The sequence below is a fragment of the Stegodyphus dumicola genome, chromosome 4, assembly GCF_044657685.1.
Source record: "Stegodyphus dumicola isolate Sdum_Otavi_A_Nest chromosome 4, ASM4465768v1".
Lineage (NCBI taxonomy): Eukaryota > Metazoa > Arthropoda > Arachnida > Araneae > Eresidae > Stegodyphus > Stegodyphus dumicola.
In genome coordinates, this window is record NC_140771.1 from 153,251,311 (window position 1) to 153,273,168 (window position 21,858).

The following is a 21,858-nucleotide window of genomic DNA, read 5'->3' on the forward strand; positions in this document are numbered from 1 at the left end:
GAAAAAATTGAAAATTCAATAAAGGAATTCAAAAAGAAAGTATTTTTAACTAAAAATACAAATTTGAAATATGATATGTGAAAATGTTTTAGAAACTTTTAAAATAACTTGAATAATACGATAAATTTGGAAATTAAAAAAAAAATACGAGAAAGAATCTGCACTTCAGACAAAAGAAGGGGAAAAAGCCACACATCTTTATAGGAGTGCAGAAAAAAGCTGAAATTTGGATTCTCTAGAATGTTAAATTTTAGCGGACAGCGCTAAAGAGCCAAAGTTGCCGCTCCATACCTAAATTGCAACCCTAAAGCTTAGATTCAAAATGGCTGACGAGTCAGCCTGTATCTCTAGTAGCTCTAAGTTAGGAAAATGAGCGAATTTGATAATGTTGTTGATTAACTTAGGCAGGTAAGAGCGTTGATCGGAAGATGCTTCAGTGCTTTGCTCGAGATGCCATCGTGCCCTGGGGCTTTCTTCGTTTGTAAGGCGCTGATGGTGTTGGCAACGATTGTTGGGGTAGTAACAAAATGGAAAGACGACTTTCGTGACGTCAGAGCGTTCAAGCAACCCTAGAGCCTTGGCTTTGTATGTAGGAGGTACTGATTTAGCGCTGACCCTTTGCTGAACCCTTTTTATGATGATAATTATTTGATCTTTGATGATGTGGGGATAAAGGCATTAAGCCTATGAGTCTTCTAATTGAACATTTCCTTGACAACACACCCACCATATTGATTCGATCGTTTTCCGAGAGTGATAAGAACAATGGATCGCGAGTTCAGAGTGAGCGTTGTGTTTCAATTAAAGGCCGAAACATCAAAACCACTCCAAAATGATGTGGTATCACGACTAACGATCTTTAAATGTTTCAATTGAATGAGGTCTTAATATCCCTCTTGTATTTTAACTAAGTTCTCAATAAATTTAGCCCAAATTAAATTAAGCTTAAATTATGTAAAATTAAAAATTATTTAATACTTTAAGCACAAAATAGGAAGTTTGCAAATTTTTTGGCATTAACAATCATGGCTAAAAGAAAAAGTGATTCCAAGGAGAGATTTCTAATCAAATCCCGAAATTTGTATGCAAAATTTGAACGTGGAAAAATAAGTACTTCCACTTCATTCATAGAGTTGAAGTAGTAATATGATGTTAAGATGTTATTGCTAATTTTTAACTATTTCATATATAGATGAAACTAACTTTTGAAAGTGTTGTTGATTAATAGAAATGACTTCAATACATTTTGTTGTACATCCTCTGCCTGGAAGTGAGGATCAATTGAATGAAAGGTACAAATGTATTACTAATGAAACATATTAGTGTAACTCTGTTACATTTCTAAATTTGTTCATCTAAATTAAGTTCCTGAAATAGTAGGGTTAGGTTATTTAAGAAATGTTTAAAATCGATTATTTATGTAAAAAAATAATTTTAAGTTATTTATTGTAATTTTGTGTAATGATACTCTGGCACACACAATATGTCCAGTGCTGATTAATTACGTTTCACTATTTAAGTTGATCTTTTAAGTATAGCTGTATTTTATTATCCACATTTGAGCTTGAATGCAACTTCTTTGAGGTTTACTGATAATATATATCATATTAATAATGTCCTGGTGACTAAAGTGTTCGGTTTCCATTGTACTGGGATTAATAATTATGAGTTTTATTTCTTATTTTTCTGAAGTATGTGTCTTGTAGTTGATTAAATATTATTAATTAGAATTTTATTAATGAACAGTATGTATATCTTGTAATGTTCTTTCTAACTGCGAATAAACTTATAAAAATAACATATTTTAGCTTTCATCTTGAAAATACTGCTAGTTCTTTGTACATTAAAGATGTATAATTGACTGTAGATAATGCATATTTATAATCTGTCATTTCATATTAAGATATTTGTTAGACGCATAATACCACTTTGATATGTATTTAATTAAAATTTTGTCTCCAGGTATCAGGTATGCATAAGGCTATTCTGTAGTGACACTACATTCAAAAGTAACTGAATATATATAGTTTGATTGTTGTAAAAAAGAAGTGATTTAGGTTTGCTTAATGTTGTTTTAAAATTTTTCACTGAATAATGTTGATTTATGTTGAGACTGGTTTAATTTTTCATTGATTTTTATTTAATGTCATTTGTTTTTCTTTGCTAGTTTGTGATAATTTTGAATACTTGCTAATTAAATAATGCAGTTAATATCTGAATTGATCATGCTAGATATATTGATAATTGGATAGATTCAAAATTTATTATATTGGTAGCAAAAAAGTTTTACTTTTTATATTATTATTTTAAGAGAGTATATACAAGGAAAAGGGAAAAAATAATTCCTTTACTTGAATGAATTACAATATACAGTTTTGCAATCAAACTAAATAAAGTGATTTTTCGTATGGGTAGGTTTACAAGTTAAGCGTATAATCTTATTTTTATTTTACTGTACTAAAATTAAACAATGAAATTATTTTTTATGTACATAGAATGGATAATTTATTTATATTTATCTAAATTAGTTCCTTTATTTATATGTATTTAATAAAGCATTATCTATTATTGATGTAAAATGATAGGATAATGTAACATGCATTTTTAATGTTTTGTACTTAAACAATTAATTTTTGGTTTAGTATGATATATAGCTAAAAATAAAATATGGAAATAAATTCAGCAAATATCTGTTTTACTTAACTTCGAAGAATAAGTAATCTAGGTAATTTAAATCCTACTTGCTTGAAATCTGTTTCTAACAATTTGAAGAAAAGGAAAACAATCGAGTATTTGATATTTTCTTCTTAATTTATATTGAAAAATGCAGATTACTTTTATAAATCATCGTATTTTACATTTCATTTTCATTACTGATTGCCTTTCATAAAATACGGTAAAACTGGATATTATGGTCCAGTTTGGCGCATTTAAAAAAAAATGCCAAATCTGTTGTTTTTGTGCATTTTAGAAAATCGTTAACTCATCATACTGCATGGTTAGGAATTGAATTAATTCTGTAAACATGCAAAAAATTAGATCATGTAAACATGAAAAGATATGCAAAACAGGACTTCAAGAAAAACAACGAAAAAGTGGGGAAAGTGTAGAATCATCCACTGCTTGTTACGTTTATAAGAATTGCACATACTTGGTATCTGTGTACACATCAACCTACTTTCACTTAAAAAAAAATCCCAGAATTGCTCAAAATAAAATAAATAAAATATCTAAAAACTTTTACCTCTAAATTATCTATTATATTATAAACATCACCAACAAATTCATACCGCAAACATTACAAATGGTTACAAATACTTAGTGTCAAATATTTAAATTATTTTCATGCTTCAACTAAAACGTATACCAAATTCCTACAAACATAAAATTCACAAAATAACTATCATTTAATTAAAATATCACTAAACCATGTACACGTCAACTTATTTTTACTTAAAAAAACATCCCAGAATTGCACAAAAATGGCATTGCGCACACTCTTCACTATATCCATGTACACTGCTTTTTTATCATAAATTAGAAAAATTTCACGAAAATGCATGAAAATACTCAATGTATACTACTCAAACATATTCCAAAATACTACAAACATATAACTCACAAAATCACGATCATTAAATTAAAAAACACTACTTAAAATATAAATAAGCACATACATTAAATTAATAAAAATTAGATTACAATCCTAATTACTTGAAACTAAATCATTGCTAATAACAATTTTCAAATAATACCATTTTAATTTATTTACTCCTTACATTTAGAACAATGCATAAAAATAATATCCTCAAATGATTAAAAATACTAACTTACCTAATCTTCTTCAGAATCTTCATTACGTCGCTGCAGTACTACTGCTAATTTCTAAATCCTAAATTCAGTAGTCAACTGGAAGTCTATTCACCAAGTAATAAGAAATTAATAAAATTTCACCTATACTCAAACTACTTTCAGCAAACCACGTACCCTTCCTTGCACTCCTTTTCACAAAATGTCCATTTTCACCATATCTCTTGCACCGCCATTTAAACTTGTAATATCCTTCCTTTCACACAATCTCAACTTATTATTATTATCAGATAAACGTATTAAAAATTTAGAATTCACTTTACATAGCGTCATGCAGTCCGAAAATTAATCAACACTATTTCACACAACACACAATGAAGCTTTTCCAAATTAACCCCCTTTTCCGATTCAAGAACTGTAATTCGTCCATTAATGTCACGTTTCACACAACACAGAATATAGCTAAATACGAAATTTCCAGATTTCTCCCCTTTTTTGATTAAACAACTGTAATTCGTCTATTAATGTCACATGACATATCTCATGATCTCTCATTTCCCGCACACAAAATAATGCGTAATCGGAACTGAGTGCTTCTCACATTATTACCAAAGTCCTAGGTAGTAACCTTTATCGCCTCCAAAATGTCGCCAAACTACCAGTTACCATATTCCAAAGATCAGCCACTTCAGGATCTTTAAAATCATACTTATAGTTCACAGCAAGGTACCAGGTAAAATAAATAACTTAATAAAACATCTTTACTTCTATCTCGCACAACCTTAAAAGAGCACTTATTACTACCCCTTTCAATCCCACTAAATACCCATTTCGAATTCACTTTAGTTAAGGCCATGGGATCCAAAAATTAACCAACACTGTTTCACACAACACAGAATAAAGCTAAATACAAAATTTCCAGATTTTTCCCAGATTTCCCCCCTTTTCCGATTAAAGAACTGTAATTCGTCCATTAATGTCACATGACATATCTCATGATCTCTCATTTCCCTCACACAAAATAATGCGTAATCGGAACTGAGTACTTCTCATGTTATTACCAAAGTCCTAGGTAGTAACCTTTATCACCTCCAAAATGTCGCCAAACTACCAGTTACCATATTCCAAAGATCAGCCTTTTTCATATTTAAAATTACACAGCTAAATAAATGGTACGTCATTTTCCCTGAAACTATGAAATTCTTTTCCCAGGGAGAGATTCTCTTTGGTTGAGAACCTTTGTTCTAGTTGGTTAGAAAGCATTCTGAAGTTTTCTTTAGTAGTATATCTAGGGAAGGGCAAGAGGGGACATCTATCCCCGGTTGCAGCATCTAGGGGGCACTAAATTGATGTTACTAAACTTTATAATGAAACGTTTTATATTCTTGGCAAACAAGAGTCTTCATTTGTATTTGGGCAAAATGTTGGCGAAATCTGAAGTTGCCCCAGGTTTGAAAATTCTGGCTATGCCTCTTATTCTGTTTGTTACTTTTTGTATATTTTCCTTTAATTATCTATTAATGTGCAGATTTTAACTGTTAATTATTTAGATATATTTATTATTATATCTGTTCAAAAATTATTTTCTTTTAAGGTAGTTTGCATTCACATTTTCCCTCATAACAATGGATCAGGATAAATCATAATTGGATCACAGTGAAAGTTAGGGAAGTACTGATATATAAAATTTATGAAAACTGAAAAAATATATATAAATAATTCAGCTGTATCTAATTTCATTATGCAAACTGTATTTAAAAAGGAAAAACTGTGCTGTTTTTCTTCTGCTTATTGTTTAATATTTTGTGAGAAAAAGCATTATTCTGTATTAGTGCAGATCATGCAGAAACAGCATTTGAGTTAAAGTTGAACCATGATAAGGCAAAAGTAAGGGAAACTAGAAAAGTATCTAGTAATTGAAAATTTGAACTAAGAAGACATTTGGCAAATCGAGATTGAAAATCGTTTAGGACAGAGGAGCAACAGGAGAAAAATTTCTTCCTGGAGGAGAATTTCATAGTTTCAGGGAGGGAATGCATTCAACCTTTTATTTGGATGTTAAGCGTTTAGTTTTAGTTTATCAATATAAGAAACTTCTTTTACTCAAATTTTGGTATTTAGCAGTATTTTCTATACTTTTTGTTGTTTAATATATAAACACATTAAAAAGTAATCTGAATCTGTGTAAAATACATATGTATTTTTTGAGTTTTGGATCAGAGGGTCAAAATGATTGCTGATAATGCTGTGTAATGCTGATACGGGTGCATGCGGCAAAATAGATAGAGAATCACTAATTTAGGATTTTATGAATAATGAGTTTTGGTGAGAATTCTTTCATATAGAAGAAATGTTGAAGCAGGTGTAAAAATTGAAAAATGTAGTCTTACCATTGTATTTTTATAATTAATCCTGTGATTACATTTTAGAAATGATATAAAAAGTGATATTGACAAGAAATGTGCATAGAGTAATAATGGGACTGTAAAATCCTTCTAATAAAAATTAGATTATTTATATCCACTTCAAAATGATGAAGTTTGAAAAGTATTTTTCTAGATATTTGATGATATGGATATTTTTTTTTAAAAATTGTAACACTAAATAGTTCTTTATTGGATGATTTGGGGTTCTGTCTATAAGGTAAATAACATAAGACTGCATTATGAAAATTTATGCAGTGAAATTAATGAAATTTTACAAAATTTTTGTATGAGTTTCTTAGATAAAATGAATGCAACGATAAATATTTTTCTTAAATGGAAAAATAATAAAAATTATAAATAAATAATAATAATTAAAAAAACATGCAATCGGCACTTTTCTGAGATTTTAAGTTTTAAGTAGTCCACTGGTAGTTTCGCATCAGTGGACTAATGGGTTTATGCTAATTCTCTAACATTTTTAATAATTGTAATTCAAGGAAAATTTTAAGCTAATGTTAAAAAATATTATAAAAACAGCAACATTTTACTTCTTTTGAGAATGCATACCATTTGGATGTTGTCAGATTTCACAGGAGCACTTTTTTTCTGGAAGAAACATTTCTTTGGCAGGACAGTGGAAGAAACTGGGAAAAAATAGAAGGAAAAGTAGGAAACTAGAAGAAATGAACAAGGCTAATAAAGGGAATAAATTTATGAGTAGTAGTTTAACTTATCGGAAAGTAAACAATTTATCAATTTTCTAAACTCTGCAAAGAAATTCAATTAGTTCCCTCAAAAAATCTAATCAAATGCATATAAAAGCCTCATTCATATATGGTATATTTAATTAAATAATTTTCCCCAAAATATCTAGTGCAAAGTATGCTATAATTAAGGTGACCAGACATCCCGATTTAGGCTGGACAGTCCGATTTTCAGACTTCACGTCTCGAGGTCAATTGCTTGTCGCGGAGACTCTTAATGTCAATTAACTTGAATTGGGCGCCACGGCTTGTGGTGATGCTTTGCTGATGTTTGCTTCCATAAAGCTATGATGTCATCTCTCAGAAACGCGGGAATTAGCGAGACAGCGACCGCGTTGGTGGCTAAGGCAAAGAATGTGTATTGTTGTTCTTTTTCTAAGGTGGTTTGTGCGCACGATTGTCGTGTTTCAGTGGTTATTTATTTTTTTCTTATGTGAGTGACATTACCCAAGGCTCCATTGAGCATCAGTCATGCCAAAACAAAAGTCGAAATTCAAAGAGGAATTACAAGGCAAGTTTCCATTTATAAAGAAAGCTAGAAGCAACACCGATAGTGATGTGAGATGTGACAAATGTGGATCACATTTCTCCGTCGGCTACAGTGGGCGTGGAGATAAGAAGCATTTGTATATGGATCGTCCTGATATTGTCAGCATCGTCAGGTACAATTACTAACTATTTTTCAAGATCTGAGTTAGGGGAAAAGGAAGCTCGCTTGGCACCTTTGCGTACCACACAATTGACCACAATCACAGCTTTAGGTCGATGGCCTGTACTTCCAAATTAATGAAAAAGTGTTTTAATCCAAAATTCACTTGCACATGAACAAAATGTGAAGCCATTGTCATGAATGCACTGTGTCCATATGTAATGAACCTAGTCAAGGCAGAATTAAATGTCTCGAATTCTGTGACAGTGTCTATGGACGCGTCGAACCATAAGGATGTCAAGCTATTTCCTGTAATAGTGAGATATTTTGTGCCATTGTCAGGTGGGGAGGTTAACATCCTGGACATGCAATCTCTTTCTGGAGAAACGCACAGACGATTTGCAATTTTCTTGTAAATGCATTACAATGCCATGTTCTAAGAAAAAGGTTGTTGGCTTCTGCACAGACAACGCTAACACAAATTTCAGGGAATTAAAAAGAAGAGTTAGAAACAACGTTTTTGCAATATTACAAGATGCCCTCGGGAGGAAACTGCTAGGTGTTGGTTGTGCTGCTCATATCGTTCACAACACAATCCAAACAACAGGGGATTGCTTGCAATTTTATGTGGAAGCTGTTGTTATGAAAATTTATTATTATTTCTATAGCTACACTGTTTATGTTGAGTCATTCAAAGAATTTTGCGACTTTGCCTGTATAGAGTACTAGCACATTTTAGGATATGGGAAAACTAGATGGTTATCACTGATGCCTGCAGTAGTAGTTTTGAAATTGTTTCCTGCACTGAAATCCTATTTCTTGTCAGAAGAGAAGTGCCCCATTCTAATCCGCAACTTTTTTGAGAATCCCTGTGCTGAATTGTGGCTGTATTTCGTACGTAATATTGCTGCGGTGTTTCAAGCAGAAATTCTGCACATAGAAGCACAGACTGTAACAGCATTGGAAGTATCTTCTGAACTGGATGATTTAATACATAAATGCACTGAGAGGAGTGGAAAAAACTTTTTGCCCAATGAAGTACGTATGTGGATTACCCAATCAGAAGAGGAAGGATTGGTGAATAAAATGACATTATAAGAACCATTGTAAATTTTTACGACAACTGTGCTGAATATCTGAAAGAGAAGCTAAATGCATTTAGTTAGGTTCTGTTTAAAGGAGCTATCATTGTGGGGAAAAGTACAAGAGAGCTTGCAACTTTTTGGGTGGAAGATTCTGAAGGTTGACATCGATGATAAGAGTTATTTGATGAACCAAGCTACATTAGGCAATTTACTTCACCACAAAAAATTGCAGATTGTAATTGTCAGAAATTTAGTGTCGACTGTCGATGGACTGAAATTTTTTGCCATTTCAAGGATAAAAACATGCTATGTGCGCAAATCTATAAAATTATGGACTTTTTGTTGTGTTTCTGAGGGACAAACGCCACCAGTGAAAGAGTTCTCCTGTATGAATATCATATGGACAACTGAAAAGACACAGTTAAAACTGGAAACACTTTAAGCAATGTTAATTGTGAAGTGCAATTTTGAGTTTGACAGTTCCTGTGGTGAAGTCTATGAGAGATTTCTGCAAGAACCAAAACTTCTTAGAAGCATTCATTCGTCAATGAAATACATGTACGGAGCACCTACACAGGATGATCCTTGTAGGTCAGTGGCTGATCAGGAAGGCTCATTGTCTGCGTTGAATTAAAACATTTGCGTATGTCATGTGCTATATGGGCACATTCAAGCAGTAAGGTAGGTAGAAAGTTACAAACTTTTATTTTCCGACTGCTATTTTTTTTTATTCTTTGGCTTCTCTCTTACTGAAAGCGCATCCGAGTCCAGATACCAAAGTCTGTGATTGTTGATTTAATTGTTTGATTCAGTCTGAGATATGGATAAATTCTAATTTTTCTTTTAATAACAGTCTGTTTAACATACACACTAACTCACAAATGATGGGTATGTTAAATAAATCGATATCTTATGAAGAAGCAAATCGAAAAATAAGAAACGTATCTTTTCACATTTTTTATTGAAACTTAACAACACGTGCACAACATTGCATCGGCATCCATAGCTCGCACACAGAGAATAGAGAACTTGGTGTTGCCAATACGGTAAATATAAATGTAACAAACTAACACGCCTCCTTACATTTATATTTACTAATTTCAAACAAACATAGATATAAGCAATCTTTTCATCTTTACCATTTACAATTAAGCATAGATATAAACAATAACATTCAACACTTAACACAAATTATTTTTTAAAAAAGTTTCTTTCATTAACTTAAATGTTAAAATCAAAGTTAAACACAATTTAGTTTACATAAGGACATTACCAAAATCTATTTCATTTCAAACAAAAATATTTAAATAAACATCACTTAAATAAACAGTATACAAAATTTATTTCAATTTCAAACCTTCTCTAAATTTCATAAATTTAATCTTTCCTAAAGACTTAGTAAAGATATCTGCAATATTTGATTCTGAATCAATCTTTACAATTTCAATTACTCCATTTTGAATATTTTCGTGAACATAGTGATATTGAACTTCTATGTGTTTTGAATTTTTAGTGAAGTTCCCATAATTAGCAATGGCCAAAGGTCCTGAATTATCTTCATAAATTTTAATGGGGTGAGTTATATCAGCAAAACATCATTCACAACATTTTTCAAGAAATTAATTTCTGTCACAGCCTCAGATAGAGCAATATATTCGGCAAAAGTGGAAGATTTTGTCACACAACTTTGCTTTTCGGATTTCCAGTAAATTGGATTACCAAATAATTCCATAACAAACCCAGTAGTTGACTTTCTGTCAACAATATCACCTGCCCAATCTGCATCAACATAACAATTCATAATATCAGTTTTAAGATTTTTACTATAGGTTAATTTTAGATGTTTTGTTAAGTACAAATACTTTAAAACTCTCAAAGCATATTTGAAATGTGTCTCATCATAACAATTTTGAAATCTACTTAAATAATTTACGCTGAAAGATATGTCTGGTCTAGTACCATGACTAATATACAAGAGTGCTCCTATTAGATTTTTATATTTGACATTTTGATTTAAATTAGATTGGCTTAGTTTAAGATTAGTTTCCATTGGTGTATCATAAAGCTTTGAATTTTCAATACCATACAGTTTAGCTAAAGATTCAATATAATTTTACTGACTAAGTGTTAAGATATTACTTTTCTCATTATTATATTCAATATCAATTCCAATGTAGCTTTTTACTTTATTTAAATCCTTCGTTTTAAATTTTTTATGAAGTTGTTCCTTAATATCATTAATTACCTGAGTATCTCTGCAACATATCAACAAATCATCAACAAATAAAAGAATATATACAAATACATCATTTTCAGATTTTACATAAAGACAATAATCATATTTACTTCTACGAAATCCTAGACTCTCAATATACTCGTTAAAGCACTCATACCAAGCACGAGGGCTTTCAACCCATATAGTGCTTTCTTTAATTTATACGCTCTATTCGAATTATCATTATAGCCTTGTGGCTGTTTAACATAAACCTCAGACACAACATAACCATTTAAAAAGGCAGTCTCAACATCCATTTGATGAATATTTAAATTATACTGACAAGAATATGAAAGTAACAGTTTTAAGGTTTGAATCTTAATTACAGGGGAGTAAGTATCCTCAATATTATCTTTTTGCTGGAAACCTCGAACCACTAATCTAGCTTTAAAAACATTACCTGGTTTTCTTTTGAATACCCACTTCACATCTAAAATTGCTTTATCCTCTGGTTTAGTCACTAGTGTCCAAGTGTTATTTTTAACAAGACTGTTCATTTCACTGTCCATTGCCTCTTTCCAATGTCCAGCCTCACTGCATGTTGTCGCCTCCTCAAAGTTACCTGGAACTGTAGCATCACAAAAATTAGCACTAACACAGTAGTATCCGAATTCTTCATGAAATCGAACTGGTGGTTTGATTTGCCTTCTTGATCTCATTCCAATTTTTGTTTCATCTTCATTTATCACACTGTCCTTGGAGTTATCATTACTCGATTCACACGACACTTCTTGAGGTTCATTCTTCTTATTTGTATCATCATTCTTATCTTCATCATCACAACCTACACACATTATGTCTTCTTCAATAATATCAACATGTCTGGCAACTATTATTCTGTTATTCATCAAAACTCTATATCCAACTTCTGTATACCCAAGTAAAATTCCAAATTCAGCCTTTTTATCCCACTTCAACTTTCTCTTTTCTTCTGGTATTCTTACATACACTCTACTTCCGTATAATTTCAATTCATTAGCAGATGGTTTCCTATTGAAAAATATTTCATATGGTGTCTTCTTTACAATAGTATTTGTTAATGTCCTGTTTTTCAAATAAGCAGCAGCTTTAATTACTTCAGGCCAGTAACGTCTGTCAACTTTTGCTTCAGCTAAAAGACATCTTGCCATATCCATTATAGTTCTGTTATAATGCTCAGCAGTACCATTTAATTCATGTACATATGGTGGGCATGAGTTTATCTTGAAACCTTTTTCTCTTGCAAATTTGTATATCTTGCTATTCATATATTCACTACCATTATCACACACTACCATTATCACATCTTAGTTCTTTGATAGTCTTCCCTGTTAAATTTTGAATTTCATTTACATATTCAATTAGGCAATCAGAGACTTGATCCTTAGATTTGATACAATAAATTTTTGCCAACTTGCTATAATCATCAATAAAACTCACAAAGTATTTCTCACCATTACATCCAATTGTTCTGTGAGGTCCATTTACATCTGTATGTATAATCTCCAGAATATCTTCTGCTTTTCTTCTATTATTCTTGAATGGTAAATAGTGCATTTTATTTTCAATACATATGGCACACTTCATATATTCGGTTTCTATTTCTTTAGGGATTCCTTCTAATAGCTGATCTTTGCACATAATATCCAGATATTTAAAATCTACATGTCCAAATGAACGGTGCAATTTTTCTTTTAACGTTAACTTACTGTTGGTCAAATTTGCAAATATTTTACTATTTTTAACATAACTCTTTACTTTATATAATCTTTCTTCTTTCTTTGCTATTGCTACTAATGAACCATTGACATCATATATTTTAGAGAACTTTTGAAACTATTTTATGATTATCAGTAATCTTCGAATAACTTAATAAATTTGCTTTAATTTCTTTTACATAAAATACATTCTTCAATGTTACGATAGATTCAGAGTTATATACAGGAAAAGAAACTATTATATTGCCAACCTTTGTAGCTTTCAAAATCCTTCCGTCACCGACTTTCACTTGAATAGGATCCTTCAAAGTGACTTGCTCTTTGAAATATTCATCACTGTTTATAATGTGGTCTGTACATCCGCTATCCAGTAACCAATTATTTCATTTTTATTTGTTACAATATTTGCACTGGAACTTGTCATGTTACTTTCGATAACAGTGGTGTGAAAACTATTGCCTTGATGACTGTTTATTCTCTGGTTAGAATATGTTCCACGTTCACGATGTCCACTAAAAGCAGGACTACGTCCTCGATTGTTTGAAGAACTTCAACCGTGATAATTAGTGGAGCCATTACAATGATAGTTCCTTTGATGGACATGCCAACAATTCTTTTTAATGTGACCAGGTTTTTCACAGTTATAGCAGACATTCCCTTGTGGGCCTGATTTGCTTGTTTCAATTTTGAACGCATTTGATTTTTCTGCTGGTGCACAATCTTCATAATCATTATTCTCTTCAAGTAATTTTGATTTGATTTTGCTCTTTATGTAATCGAATGTTCTGTCCTTCTCTGGTAATACATCTACTAAGTCACCAATGTGACTGTAATTTGAAGGTAATGCTCTTAGCATATAGTTCAATTTTTCTTGTTCCGTCACGGTGGCGCCGGCATGTTTCAGTTCGTTCACATACTTCTCAAAATCATCGAAAAATATATTCACATCAGGATAATTTTTCATTTTCACACATTCTAAGTTATTTCTACAAACAATTTGCAGAGATGTTGAAGTTTTTAAATACGTTGCATCAAATTTCGTAATTATATCAAATGCAGTCTCACACTTGTGTGAATGTATTCCAATTGCTTGTTTGTTATGGTGCCGTAAATGTAATTTGTAGCTTGTATATCCTTTTCCCATTTTTCCACGTCATCATTTTCACACTGAACCACATCTTTACACTTTTTAAATTGAAGAAATTTCATCATACGCACTTTCCAATTAAAATAGTCCGAACCATCAAATAGCGGTATGCCGATATCGCTGCTTCTTGTACATGCCATTTCTACGCTAGTACCAGTAACTTTAAAAAAAAATTATAACTACTGAATTCTTCATTCATATTCACCAACCACGAGAACTGCTACCATGTTAAATAAATCGATATCATATGAAGAAGCAAATCGAAAAATAAGAAACGTATCTTTTCACATTTTTTATTGAAACTTAACAACACGTGCACAACATTACGTCGGCATCCATAGCTCGCACACAGAGAATAGAGAACTTGGTGTTGCCAATACGGTAAATATAAATGTAACAAACTAACAGGGTAATTCTTTACAGGACAATATGACTTCACTAAAAATTTTGCACTCCGTATTTTCACCTTCAGATAGAGCTTCTGCCCTCTCCCACCACCCGAATTTGGATCCCTGCGTCCCTCTTTGCCCTTCGGAAAATATGGTCACCTTATTATAATTATCTTTCATTTAGACTATCCTAATATGTTTATGAATTATTAAAAATCTCAATCTACATCAGTTTTATTTTATATTCTAGTCCTTCTGAATATGCTAATTTTCTTTTTTGTTTTTTCACTTCTGTACTGTTAAAAACTAAAATTCAGTTTCAAGAACTTGCAAATGTGAGCAAATTCCTTAGCGAGTACAAAAACTACATACATATATATACGTACTAAAGATAGTTATTTCAGGCATGCAGATGAAATTAAATACGTATATAAAGAAAATATTTAAATTGATTAGTAATATTGTTGTTATATAAGAATAAAATATAAATATGCTACTATTAAATAAGTAAACAAATAAGTTTCAATTGATTTTTCCTGCCAATTTCTACCAACTCTCTAAATCCACAGAGAATACCATCATTTTTAAAATTGTACTTTACCCTGATGCAACTAACACTATACAAGCAACTTTGGTTCATTGGGAAATTTTCTTTTATGTCTGCCCCCTGTATATAAAAAGAGAAAGTGATTAAAATTAAAGTTCCACTTTTAAAAGACTAAAAAAAGTATCACTGATCTGAATGATCGGAATATATACTCATGTCCATAAATTAAGGATAATTCGGAGTCACGCGGATATCGAACTCTAAAATAAATATATCGCCTGCAAAATCACTACACACATCTTCAAGAATCATTTGCAAATTTCAGGAAGTAACCAGATGACACCGATGGTACGTCACAATGACGAGAGTGTAAGAGAGTGATATATACGGAATACAGGCAAAGAAGGAAAATTTTTCACAGCCGCTTTATAAGCATTTCAGTGCAATAACCCAATAGTTATGACACAAAGGATGCATTTGGAGGATTTTTTACGTGGTAGAATTATCGGCCGTCTGGAATGTGGGCGTACCCAACTGGAAGTATCAGACAAACTTTGAATTGCCCAGAGTGTCATCTCCAGGCTCGGCAACGATTCCAAGATGATGGTAATGTGAGTAGACGTTACAGCACAGGTTGCCCCAGAGTTACAACGCTGAATGAGGACTGGTATTTGGCAGTTACTGCCAAAAGAAACAGGCCAAGCACAGCCTCAGACCTGTCTCGTCAGCTCTCTTCAGATACTGGTATGACAATTTCAAGGCAGACCGTGTACAGACGCTTAGGGCAGATTGGTCTATATGCTAGTAGACCTGTCAGATGCGTTCCTCTTACTGCAACTCACTGTCGCCTGTGGTTAGCCTGGAGTAGAGAGCATGCATCGTGGACACCGCAACAGTGGACTTGTGTGATGTTTTCCGACAGGTTTAGCTTGCAGTCTGATTCTCGCCGGACTTTCATATGTAGAGCTCCAGGTACCCTTTACTACCAAGAAAACATCATTGAACGACATAGTTACGGTGGTGCAGGAGTGCTTGTTTGGGGTGGGATTATTCTGGGTTCCAGAACTGATCTGCATGTTCAAATTGGAACCATGACAAGCCAAATCTATCGGGACATCATTCTGGAACAACATGTACGTTTGTTTCGGGATGCCATAGGCCCACTATTTGTGTTTATAGATGACAACGCCCGTCCTCAACGTGCAAACATCATAAGCGAATGCCTTCAATCGGAGTATATCACCCGTATGGACTGGCCAGCATTCTCACCGGACTTGAATCCAGTAGAGCACGTGTGGGACATGCTTGGCCGACGAGTTGCAGCCTGTCAACCTCCTCTTACATGTCTACCGGAACTTCGGAGAGCATTGCTTTTTGAGTGGTGTAATATCCCCCAAGATCAGATCGATAATTTGATACTCAGCATGCCTAGGCATTGTACGGACTGTATTGCATTGTCTGGGAGGCATACAATGTATTAACAATCATACCAACAATGTAATATTGGTTTTTTGTAAATAGGTTTTTTTTTTGTAATTTGCTCCAGGGAGAAAAAATCGCTATTTTTTTAATAATATCAAACATATAGCATCTTTTTTTGCTCTTTACCTTTTGTTTAATAAATAAGCTTTACAAATAAGTCAAATTTGTTTTGCTTCTAACTCTTCCTTTGCCTGATTTTGCATTATCCTTAATTTATGGACATGAGTGTATATGATGCAATGGGAATTTGTCCGGTGAAAGAAAGAAATAAGTCAGATTTTATCCATCCCCAAAAATTTGGCTTTTAATTGTCTCTTGGCCAAAAATTATATAAAAAAAAAATACAGTGACAGACCTTGATGGCAGATTGTATGTATCTGTGACCTTCTCAAGAAAGAATAGGCCAACAATAAATGCTGCTGTAAACCTGTATTACACAGTGACGTTTTTTAGAATGAAGAGGCAGTTGGTGCAGTAGGAATGGATTATCCATTGGGCGTTTTCTTCTCATTTGATGCAGCATCCAGATTTAGATGAAGTAAATTTTGAATGAGAATTGAAGAATATTTTTCTTCCTTTTCACTGATATGACATGAGCAATATATTATGTTTGACAACTTTACGAGAATATAATTTATATTTTGTATTTAACTAAAGCAGAATTTCTTTTTCATACAATTAACTATGCTGACATAGCTAATTCCCGTATTCTTCTTTTCTTTTCCTAAATTCAAAGAAGAAATTGTCTTTAGTATTATTTATTCAGTGTTATAAAATGGCTCAGTCAGACGATAAATGGCATGCTTCTTAGCAATTTTTTCAACTAGTTTGGCAACCAAGAGGCAACTTTCCTTTGTAGGGAACGATTGTCATAAATTGTAATATTTTTACCTGGTTTGCAACACATTGAACACTTATCAGTAGAGGTATTCCATACATCTTGACACAAGAACAGATGGATTATTTTGTAATCTTTCCGATTTAATTGACTGCAAGTCAAACCATGTATATTTAATTATTTCCAAAAATTTGTCTGTAGGCATTATTTCACTAAAGAACTTTGCTCCCCAAGATTCAGACCATAATTCAAATACTTTCGGCAAGTTCATTGACAAATTCAAAGTCTTTTGGCACCCAAAATACCACGAGCATAAAATATAGAAATAAAAATATCCAGCTCTTCAAATCACAAACTCCAGTTTAGATTTCCCGACTTTAACATATTTCGGCTTTTCTGCATTGTTGTATATGACGCTGTATTTTTCTGTTGCTAAAAAAGTCTCCATGTGCTGCTTGTATTCCTACCTATTACTTTTCTCTTACCAAAAACAGTTGGCTCACAGGTTTCACACAAAACATTTTGAAGTGGAAGTCTTCCAAGAGAATTTGATCTAACAATTTGCTTTTTCTACACAGTACTGCCATGTGCCTTTTCTTTGTCTTTTGATTGATTTTCATCATTTTTTAAAAAACATCTAATTTGTCCTTGCTTTCTGGACTATGGCTTTTTTATGCCTTAGAACCACAGACCATTTTGTTGTCATTATCTATAAATTCTCGTTCAAGTCTAAATCTTGACCTCTGTACTTTTGTTTTGTTAGAACTTTGTTAGAACTTTATTTTTAAAATCTCTCCAGTATAGAAATTATGACGGAATTTTTCTTCCTTGGAACCAGATGATGAAATGTTTGGCATTTTTCTTTCGAAGAAATAATAGAATTGTCATTTGATGAATTGGATTCATTGTTGTTGTAGTTGGAATAGTGCAGTCTTCATCAGATGAAATAAAATAAATTTCTATGTTCAATTCTTCATGAGAAGTAATTTCCAAAGCAGAATTATTATTGGATATGTCTTGTAAAGCATTTAATATTTCTTTTTCTGATAAATATTTCCTTTCAGTGGGTCTACCAGAGATGATCAACATAGAAAAATTTATAGATTAGAAAAAGTGATCAGAAACCTCAAAACAATTACAAATCAAATGAATAGTGCTGCCGGGCACAGAACAAGATGAAGAATTTATTAAAACAATTAGACAGAAAAACAGAAAATTCTTTTGGGAACCACTTTAGGATGGGGAAGCCTCAGTTCGGTTCCAAGCAGCTGTCGAATAACATCTGACGTGAAAATAAAAAGAAAACCTAAACAAATGGTTTCAAGATGCTAATATAATAATCTGCATGAATGTTCTATTAAATAGGGAAGAAGGACAATCAAAATGGCCACTAGCCATAAGTCTAGGTATATAGTTATATTTAAAACAATAATCAATTAAAGCAGACCAAATAAATGATTTGTCACCTTGATATATATTTAGAAAAAGAAAGAAAGTTTTTTGGAAAACAAACTTGCAAAGAATTTAATCAGTCAGTTAATTTAATTATTTGAATTTATTTTATTATAAAATTTGAAGTGAAATTAGTTTATTATAAGAGGATTTTAAATTTTTTTAGGTTAAAAGATGTAGCAGAAAGAACTAATCGTTGTGGATATAGTGTTCCATCTGTTCTTGCACAGTTAAAAAATGCATCAGTTAGGCAGTGTGTGGTTGGACCTATGCATGTTGCCTTTCTCCTAGAAGTAAGTTTTAATGTTTTTGATTTGCTGTTGCATAGGATATGATGTGCATTTAAGTATAATATATAAATCTCTTCAGAATTATCTACCAATAAAAAAACATTAAAAGGAACTTACTTTGAACATTTTGCTTAATAGATAAATTTAAAAATAATTTTTCTTGAAAGAAGGTTAAATTATTTTGGATATGCAGCTTTTTGTTTTCATTATATTCATGAACTGACAATTTGGTATTTTGCAAGATTTTTTAATTTGTAGCAGGAATATTTCAGAACTTACTATTGAAATGTTTTTCTTTGTAAGTTACATTTTCCTAAATATATATTAGTAAAGCACACATAATGTATTTTCTGTATGTGCATTCAAATCTATTTGAAATAGAAATATGTTAATATCTTTAGGGCAAGGTTATTTCTTCATGATAAGTATTTTTTAATTTTGTAAATACTCTGAATTCTGAATAATGCAGAAATTCACTAATTGAGGTCTTTGACATCACAAGCGCCCATGTTGAGAAAATAAATGAACACAGATTGCTTTATTCTGTCTTTTCTGACAGTGTTTTCTAGTTGGCTTTATCATTGTCCATAATATGAAATCATCTTAAGAACATTCTTTGCCATAAAAAGTTAATTCTTCAGATGTTGATTTTTCATCTGACTACTGTATTTATCATGAAAATTAATATTCTAAAATTTAATAATAATGTTGGCCATTAAATAATGTTCAAGTTTATTTCAGTTCTATGCACATATTCATAGTGAGAAATTTCAACTTGTTATGCTATAAACTGTTGTATGTATCTCGGCACCCTTTGTAACAAGATTTGTAATGGGCCATGCTCCCTTCCTGGAGTACTTCTGTAAAATAGGATTTGTCTCATCTAAACTTTGTGTGTGTGGTGAGGCTGCTACTCTTGATCATTACATAATAGCTGCCCTCTCACAGAGGCATGACACTCGCAGCTGCCATTTGATGATGCACCATTCATCTGCTTCTTCATTAAGCAGCTTGCTCTGCTGAGAAAACTCAAACTCAATAATGAAAAAATTGCAGACTTTGTCCTGTCACTTAGTGCACTACTGATTCCTGCCTAATCTTCAGTAGTAACCATCCCACTCCTAGATGTCTCATTGTATGGTACTAGTGCTCTTGTGCAGCATGTTAGTGTGCTATTTAGTGTATGTGTGATAGAACCCTGTACATGAATACTAACATATCCACAGCAACTATATATGTAAAATGCACCAAGGTAACTTATGTGTGTATTTTATGTATACAGTCAAAAGTCGTTAATTCGGACACCCATAATCCGGACCTCAAAGCTAAAAACTTTCTGCGTGTGCGCCGCGTTTTACACATGCACACAGGCGTTTTACGCGTGCGTGTAAGACCTTGACTACTGCGCATATGCATGTGCGCAAGTGCAGAATACGTTTTCAACTGCGTGTTTAATGTATAACGGACAGTGTAAGCTAAAATTATCTAATTATCTATTTCAGTTAATGTTAATGATTGCGTTGTTCCTTAATCTTCGAATTGGATCCGGCTTATTATTTTTTGCAGACTGTAAGAGCAATTTTATAAAAGTAAACTTGAACTTTCGATTATTTCAAATAGAATTTCCGATGCTGGAACTTCCAAAGGATCTACAAAACAAAAGTATGTTTCGATGTCCAACAAACAAAAAGTGGAATTGCTGCAAAAAATAGATAAAGACATGAAGAATGTGACAGAAAGGTTAGTGAAAACGAAAAAATTTCGATTGACAAGTTAGTCGGTATTCTCGGCACAACAATTAACGGGACTTGAACAGCGGAACTTTGTAACTGAACAAGAAATTTTGTCTGTTTATAGAATGAAAGAGAAAGTATTATCACATAAAACGAAGCAACTTAAAACAACTTGAATTGAAAGAAAAGTTTAATAAAGTAAATAAATAAATATTAAGCTTTTTTTTTTTTTTTTTTTTTTTTTTTTTTTTTGTAAATTTTGATACCCTTTAGATCATAATTTTTCTTTATATCATAAATTACGGTTTCATATTTTTAATTTTTAGAATTTCTGCATGCCATCTTACGAGATTTAAACTGATGATCTATAATCCGGAAAAATCGATAATCCGGAATCGCCGAAGTCCCGACGAGTCCGCATTAACGACTTTTGACTGTATATATATATGTGTGTGTGTGTATGTATGTATCATTGTAGAAGTGGCCTATATTCGAGAGTAAAATGTTAACTATTAGTGTGGAATGTTTATGTACGCATGTCTGCAACAACGTATGCATGTGTAGAACAAATATTCCCAGTGTTTAAACCTAGGTGCACATAAATGTACCAAGATAATGTTTAATTATTAATGCATAATATTTATATAAAAGCTGCGGTGTGTGCATCAGTATACAATTATTGTATTGTGTAAAATATTCAAATACAGTCAAAAGTCGTTAATCCGGACTTGTCGGGACTTCGGCGATTCCGGATTATCGATTTTTTCGGATTATAGATCATCAGTTTAAATCTGGTAAGATGGCATGCAGAAATTATAAAATTAAGAATATGAAACCGTAATTTATGAAATAAAGAAAATTATGATCTAAAGGGTATCAAAATTTACAAAAAAAAAAAAAAAAAAAAAAATAATATTTATTTGTTTACTTTATTAAACATTTCTTTCAATGTAAAGTTAAGTTGCTTCGTTTTATGTGATAATACTTTCTCTTTAATTCTATAAACAAACATAATTTCTTGTTCAGTTACAAAGTTCCGCTGTTCAAGTCCTATAATTGCTGTGTCGAGAATACCGACTAATTTGTCAATCGAAATTTTTTCGTTTTCAATAACCTCTGTGTCACTTTCTTCACTATTGGAAGCGAATTATAATGACGAGGAATTTGATTTAAATCATATCAAAGACGGAGTACATCGAGATGAAATACTACATTTAGTAAGGAATTATAAGCCAAATAAAATAAAAGCATCTGCCTTGAAGATAAGGATAGTG

At 32.0% G+C, this 21,858-nt stretch overlaps 1 protein-coding gene across 3 annotated transcripts in view; it reads left to right on the forward strand.

The window, feature by feature from the left end:
- The first annotated feature begins 1,109 nt into the window (after nt 1–1,109).
- hyd (E3 ubiquitin-protein ligase hyd) overlaps nt 1,110–21,858 on the forward strand; it is a 260,665-nt gene continuing 239,916 nt past the window's right edge. For 2 of the 3 annotated variants that reach the window (XM_085815615.1, XM_085815616.1), the window contains exons 1-2: nt 1,111–1,292; nt 18,728–18,854. In XM_085815615.1, coding sequence (XP_085671741.1) covers nt 1,231–1,292; nt 18,728–18,854 — 189 coding nt within the window. In that variant the 5' untranslated portion in view covers nt 1,111–1,230. Of the gene's footprint in view, nt 1,293–18,727; nt 18,855–21,858 lie in introns of all 3 variants that reach the window. The other variant, XM_085815614.1, reaches the window with a different exon arrangement.